Source organism: Zophobas morio, unplaced genomic scaffold (assembly GCF_036711695.1).
Source record: "Zophobas morio isolate AGI-343-1 ecotype UQ-CSIRO unplaced genomic scaffold, CSIRO_AGI_Zmor_V1 ptg000007l, whole genome shotgun sequence".
Taxonomy (NCBI): domain Eukaryota; kingdom Metazoa; phylum Arthropoda; class Insecta; order Coleoptera; family Tenebrionidae; genus Zophobas; species Zophobas morio.
Window position 1 is genome coordinate 771340 of NW_026972112.1, and position 7306 is coordinate 778645.

At 36.7% G+C, this 7306-nt stretch overlaps 1 protein-coding gene across 1 annotated transcript; it reads left to right on the forward strand.

The window, feature by feature from the left end:
- Positions 1-4367: 4367 nt before the first annotated feature.
- LOC135123955 (myrosinase 1-like) lies at positions 4368-6373 on the forward strand. Its single transcript, XM_064048815.1, has 4 exons — positions 4368-4689; positions 4737-5514; positions 5567-6102; positions 6150-6373. The coding sequence occupies exons 1-4, from the start codon at positions 4658-4660 to the stop codon at positions 6295-6297; spliced, it is 1494 nt and encodes a 497-aa protein (XP_063904885.1). The 5' UTR covers positions 4368-4657; the 3' UTR covers positions 6298-6373.
- The last annotated feature ends 933 nt before the right edge of the window (positions 6374-7306 follow it).

Consider the following 7306-nt stretch of genomic DNA (forward strand, 5'->3'; position numbering starts at 1 on the left):
TGTTTTTATATATTTCAAAGGACGATTCTGGAAAAACCATTGGACTTATCGAAGAAATAAAAGCGGGAATGACTTATGCGGCCCGAAATCTACAAGAAAATGTATTTAGTGAAATTTCGAAAATTTTGTTGAAAATTGGCCGAAAATTGGTCGTATTTTGCATGTTTTTATATATTTCAAATCACGATTCTGGAAGAACCATTAGAGTTGTTGGAGAAATGAAAGCGGAAATGACTTTTGCCGCCAGAAATGTACAAGAAAATGTATTTAGTGAAATTTCGAAAATTTTGTTGAAAATTGGCCGAAAATTGGTCGTATTTTGCATAGATTTGTACTGTTCAAAGGACGATTTTGGAAAAACCATTGGAGTTATCGAAAAAATGAAAGCGGAAATGACTTCTGCGGCCCGAAATCTATAACAAAATGTATTTAGCGAAATTGTGAAAATTTTGTTGAAATTGGCTGAAAATTCGTCGTGGTTTGCATGTTTTTATATATTTCAAAGGACGATTCTGGAAAAACCATTGGACTTATCGAAGAAATAAAAGCGGGAATGACTTATGCGGCCCGAAATCTACAAGAAAATGTATTTAGTGAAATTTCGAAAATTTTGTTGAAAATTGGCCGAAAATTGGTCGTATTTGGATGTTTTTATATATTTCAAATCACGATTCTGGAAGAACCATTAGAGTTGTTGGAGAAATGAAAGCGGAAATGACTTTTGCCGCCAGAAATGTACAAGAAAATGTATTTAGTGAAATTTCAAAAATTTTGTTGAAAATTGGCCGAAAATTGGTCGTATTTTGCATAGATTTGTACTGTTCAAAGGACGATTTTGGAAAAACCATTGGAGTTATCGAAAAAATGAAAGCGGAAATGACTTCTGCGGCCCGAAATCTATAACAAAATGTATTTAGCGAAATTGTGAAAATTTTGTTGAAATTGGCTGAAAATTCGTCGTGGTTTGCATGTTTTTATATATTTCAAAGGACGATTCTGGAAAAACCATTGGACTTATCGAAGAAATAAAAGCGGGAATGACTTATGCGGCCCGAAATCTACAAGAAAATGTATTTAGTGAAATTTCGAAAATTTTGTTGAAAATTGGCCGAAAATTGGTCGTATTTTGCATGTTTTTATATAATTCAAATCACGATTCTGGAAGAACCATTAGAGTTGTTGGAGAAATGAAAGCGGAAATGACTTTTGCCGCCAGAAATGTACAAGAAAATGTATTTAGTGAAATTTCGAAAATTTTGTTGAAAATTGGCCGAAAATTGGTCGTATTTTGCATAGATTTGTACTGTTCAAAGGACGATTTTGGAAAAACCATTGGAGTTATCGAAAAAATGAAAGCGGAAATGATTTCTGCGGCCCGAAATCTATAACAAAATGTATTTAGCGAAATTGTGAAAATTTTGTTGAAATTGGCTGAAAATTCGTCGTGGTTTGCATGTTTTTATATATTTCAAAGGACGATTCTGGAAAAACCATTGGACTTATCGAAGAAATAAAAGCGGGAATGACTTATGCGGCCCGAAATCTACAAGAAAATGTATTTAGTGAAATTTCGAAAATTTTGTTGAAAATTGGCCGAAAATTGGTCGTATTTTGCATGTTTTTATATATTTCAAATCACGATTCTGGAAGAACCATTAGAGTTGTTGGAGAAATGAAAGCGGAAATGACTTTTGCCGCCAGAAATGTACAAGAAAATGTATTTAGTGAAATTTCGAAAATTTTGTTGAAAATTGGCCGAAAATTGGTCGTATTTTGCATAGATTTGTACTGTTCAAAGGACGATTTTGGAAAAACCATTGGAGTTATCGAAAAAATGAAAGCGGAAATGACTTCTGCGGCCCGAAATCTATAACAAAATGTATTTAGCGAAATTGTGAAAATTTTGTTGAAATTGGCTGAAAATTCGTCGTGGTTTGCATGTTTTTATATATTTCAAAGGACGATTCTGGAAAAACCATTGGACTTATCGAAGAAATAAAAGCGGGAATGACTTATGCGGCCCGAAATCTACAAGAAAATGTATTTAGTGAAATTTCGAAAATTTTGTTGAAAATTGGCCGAAAATTGGTCGTATTTGGATGTTTTTATATATTTCAAATCACGATTCTGGAAGAACCATTAGAGTTGTTGGAGAAATGAAAGCGGAAATGACTTTTGCCGCCAGAAATGTACAAGAAATTGTATTTAGTGAAATTTCGAAAATTTTGTTGAAAATTCGCCGAAAATTGGTCGTATTTTGGAAAAACCATTGGAGTTATCGAAAAAATGAAAGCGGAAATGACTTCTGCGGCCCGAAATCTATAACAAAATGTATTTAGCGAAATAGTGAAAATTTTGTTGAAATTGGCTGAAAATTCGTCGTGGTTTGCATGTTTTTATATATTTCAAAGGACGATTCTGGAAAAACCATTGGACTTATCGAAGTAATAAAAGCGGGAATGACTTATGCGGCCCGAAATCTACAAGAAAATGTATTTAGTGAAATTTCGAAAATTTTGTTGAAAATTGGCCGAAAATTGGTCGTATTTTGCATGTTTTTATATATTTCAAAGGACGATTCTCGAAGAACCATTGAAGTTATCGAAAAAATGAAAGCGGAAATGACTTCTGCGGCCCGAAATCTACAAGAAAATGTATTTAGTGAAATTTCGAAAATTTTGTTGAAAATTGGCCGAAAATTGGTCGTATTTTGCATGTTTTTATATATTTCAAAGGACGATTCTGGAAGAACCATTGAAGTTTTCGAAGAAATGAAAGCGGAAATGACTTCTGCGGCCCGAAATCTACAAGAAAATGTATTTAGTAAAATTTCGAAAATTTTGTTGAAAATTGGCCGAAAATTGGTGGTATTTTGCATGTTTTTATATATTTCAAAGGACGATTCTGGAAGAACCATTTGAGTTATGGAAGAAATGAAAGCGGAAATGACTTCTATAGCCCGAAATCTACAAGAAAATGTATTTAGTGAAATTTCGAAAATTTTGTTGAAAATTGGCAGAAAATTGGTCGTTTTTTTGCATGTTTTTATATATTTCAAAGGACGATTCTGGAAGAACCATTGGAGTTATGGAAGAAATGAAAGCGGAAATGACTTCTGCGGCCCGAAATCTACAAGAAAATGTATTTAGTGAAATTTCGAAAGTTTTGTTGAAAACTGGCAGAAAATTGGTCGTATTTTGCATGTTTTCATATATTTCAAAGGACGATTATGGAAGAAATGAAAGCGGAAATAACTTCTGCGGCCCGAAATCTACAAAAAATGTGTTTAGTAAAATTTCGAAAATTTTGTTGAAAATTGGCCGAAAATTGGTCGTATTTTGCATGTTTTTACTTCAAAGGACGATTCTGGAAGAACCATTGGAGTTGTTGGAGAAATGAAGGCGGAAATGACTTTTGCCGCCAGAAATGTACAAGAAAATGTATTTAGTGAAATTTCGAAAATTTTGTTGAAAATTGGCCGAAAATTGGTCGTATTTTGCATAGATTTGTACTGTTCAAAGTACGATTCTGGAAAAACCATTGGAGTTATCAAAAGAATGAAAGCGGAAATGACTTCTGCGTCCCGAAATCTGCAACAAAATGTATTTAGCGAAATTGTGAAAATTTTGTTGAAATTGGCTGAAAATTCGTCGTATTTTGTATAGATTTGTACTGTTCAAATGACGATTCTGGAAAAACCATTGGAGTTATCGAAAAAATGAAAACGGAAATGACTTCTGCGGCGCGAAATCTACAAGAAAATGTATTTAGTGAAATTTCGAAAATTTCTCAGGATTAGGATTCCGTGCATGTTTTTGATATATATCTTCAAATTAGCGAGAAAAATGATGCCCCCCCTTTTTTTTGGAATTTTTTCAAAATGGTCCGAATGGACCGTGTCGGGTATCATCGGACACAGAATTTACACAGGATTACGATTCCGTGCATGCTTTTGGTATATCTCTTCAAATAAGCGAGAAAAATGCTGCCCCCCTTTTTTTTCGAATTTTTTGAAAATGGTCCGAATCGACCGTGTGGGGTATCATCGGACGCAGAATTTTCTCAGGATTACGATTCCGTGCATGTCAGACGGTCGATTTGGGCCACTTTGAAAAAATTCGAAAAAAAGGAGCGGCAGACAAATTTTAATTAATCAACTATCAGTAGCTAACCGTAATTAATATAAGTAAATATAATAATTAATCCTAAATTACTCTATATTTTCCTCAAAAATATGGCGGAATGAGTTCTAGACACCACGTACTACCATAGGAACATATGGTTATATCAACTTCCTTCTTAAACTCTCAGCAAGAGTGAGCATAGCAACAACGCACACTAAAGTACTACGAAATTACGCCAAACCTAAACAACAAATCCAATCCCTATCTAAAGTGGCAAAACTTCGTTTCCAAACATCACTCCACCACTTGTAACAACACTACAAGTTCACAAAATCAGTTTTCATCAGTTATAAGTGGTTTCAGTCAATCAAAGATAAATATCGACACACATTTTTGAGAATGCTGCTCTCCCAATTGGTCAAGCAGTTTCGACATGATTGAAATGCACTATCAGCTCCGAATCTGTCAACAAAATTTTTCTTTCGCGTTCATATAAATACTCTCTCATTTATCTTCGTTCAGAAGTACTAACAATGAAGGCGATCCTGTTCCTAATTTGCGCTAGGTAAACCAATCGACACTTCTTCCTAGTTTTGATTTATTTTTTTGCAGCTCTTTTGCTTTCGCGGACCTTCCTGATTACTACTTTCCAGACGACTTCGTCTTTGGAACCGCCACTGCCTCCTACCAGGTGGAAGGAGGGTGGAACGAAGACGGCAAAGGGGAGAGCATATGGGACGTGGGTACCCATGAACACGCCGACTGGGTTGCCGACAATTCCAATGGTGATGTAGCCTGTGATTCGTACCACAAGTACAAAGAGGACGTCCAACTCCTCAAAGCTTTGGGTGTCAATTTCTACCGGTTTTCCATCTCCTGGCCCCGGATTCTCCCAGACGGGAAAATCGATAACGTGAATCAAGCAGGGATTGACTACTATAATAATTTGATTAATGAGTTGTTGGCGAATGGGATTGAACCATACGCCACGATGTACCATTGGGATCTCCCACAACCACTACAGGATGAAGGTGGTTGGCCGAATAGAGTCCTGGCTGACTATTTCGTAGATTATGCTAGAGTTTTGTTTGATAATTTTGGTGATAGGGTGAAACATTGGATGACTTTCAATGAGATTATGTCGATTTGTGAACTGGGTTATGGACAAGGGAGCTTCGCCCCGTATGTCAATGGTCCAGGGGTTGAGGATTATCAGTGCACTCACACGATTCTTCTGGCTCATGGGAGAACATATAGGCTCTATGACGAAAACTACAGGTCGCAGCAAAACGGGCTTGTGGGTATTGCCATTGACACCTCTTGGAATGAACCCAACAATCCAGACAGTGCAGACGATCAGCAAGCTTCCGAACAAGCGATGCAAATGAATGTAACTACTTCTATTAACACGCTTTATATTTTTATGACTTTGTTGTTTCTAGTATGGATGGTTCGTGAACCCTGTCTTTAATGGTAACTACCCTGACATCATGATTCAGCGCATCCACGACATAAGCCTTCAGCAAGGTTACTCGGAGTCGCGTCTTCCTGAATTCACTGCAGACGAGCAACAAATGTTGAAAGGAACCGTGGACTTCCTCGGTCTAAATCACTACACTTCCTACATGGTTTATCTGAGTGACGGAGGGGTCGGTCAACCTGACCACTACGCAGACGTTGGAGTAGTAAGCTACCAAGACCCGTCGTGGCCCAGTTCTGCTTCCAGCTGGCTCAAGGAGGTTCCTTGGGGAATCAACAGAAATCTAGTTTGGATTAAAAACCACTACGGGAACCCTCCGGTTTTGATAACGGAGAATGGGTGGTCTGATACCGGCGAACTGGAAGATAATGGCCGCGTTGACTACTACAGGAATTACTTGTATGAGATTTTGAAGGCTATTCACGAAGATGGGTGCAATGTAATCGGGTACACGGCTTGGAGTTTGATGGACAACTTCGAGTGGATGTCTGGATATACGTGAGTTTGTGGAGTGTGGTTGGTAGGTGATGTAAGGGTGATTTTAGGCAACGCTTTGGTCTGCACTATGTGGATTTCAATGATCCAGAACGACCTCGAACTAGGAAACTGTCGTCCTACGTCTTCAGCAATATAGTCACTACGAAACATATTGATTGGGATTATAAGCCGGATTGGCCCCCAACTGAAAACTAAACCACTTTCAATTTAGACTGGATTATAGCATGTATGGTTCATAAAAAATAAAAATTAAGTTTTTAATAAGTTTCAAGGTGATTTTCTCTTTTTTCTTTGCTCCTAAACTTGACTTTTCTGGTCACATGGAAAATTACTAGAAAATGTTAACACTTTTGTTAATTAGAGTGATTCTGGAAAAACTGGGACGTTAAAAATGATGAAAAAATTCATGCTTAGGTGTATCAGGCCAACAAATTCCAGGCCGAGATGGTGACTGGTTTTCGAAATATTCGCAAACGTGCCGCGCTGGAAAGCACCCTTGACTTCTATCCTAAATCTGACAACTCGACAAGGAACTGCGCACTCCGCTTCCTCCAAGTGTTATTGTGTTATTTTTTTATTTACTTCAATTCCATTTAAATGGGTGGGGGTAATACTTGCTAAAATAAGACTGATTTTGGCAAATCACATATCCACTAAGAAAATTAGTTGGACACTCTCTGAACATAATAAGCCCACCCACCCACCCGGCTTTCTTTTCAGTATTGATTTTATTCGAAATTAATGATTTTTGGGGGGGGTGGAGTTGGTACTTCCTAAGATAAGACCGATCTTGGCAAATGACATACCTTTCAAGAAAACACAGGGTGGGTGGGCGGGGCTAGTATTTGATACGATTCCTTCGTTCTATATTTCGATTCCTCGATTTTTAGATTTTCAATTTCCGGTTTATCGATTTCTTGGATTTCCATGTTTTCGAATATTTGATTCATCTAATTTTCGCTTTTTTTTCCGATGTGAATTTTTAGTTGGTTTCATTCCGTTTCATTTCCTGGATATTTCAATTTCACATTTTCGAATTTTCGATTTGTGATTTTTTCAATTTTTCCGCTCGTCAATTTTATTTAGAATTTTCGATACTCAAATTTTCAAGTTTTTTACTTCGATTTCTTGGTTATTCGATTTTTCGATATTCGAGTTTTTTTAAATTTTTGAATTCTAGAATTTTCGGCTTTTCAACTTTCTA

Excerpts from the sequence above, each read along its gene's own strand:
- LOC135123955 (XM_064048815.1), top strand. The coding sequence starts at position 4,658 with ATGAAGGCGATCCTGTTCCTAATTTGCGCTAG. Across the intron at positions 5,515-5,566 it reads AACAAGCGATGCAAATGAAT|TATGGATGGTTCGTGAACCC; the intron begins GTAACTACTTCT and ends TGTTGTTTCTAG. Across the intron at positions 6,103-6,149 it reads GAGTGGATGTCTGGATATAC|GCAACGCTTTGGTCTGCACT; the intron begins GTGAGTTTGTGG and ends GGGTGATTTTAG.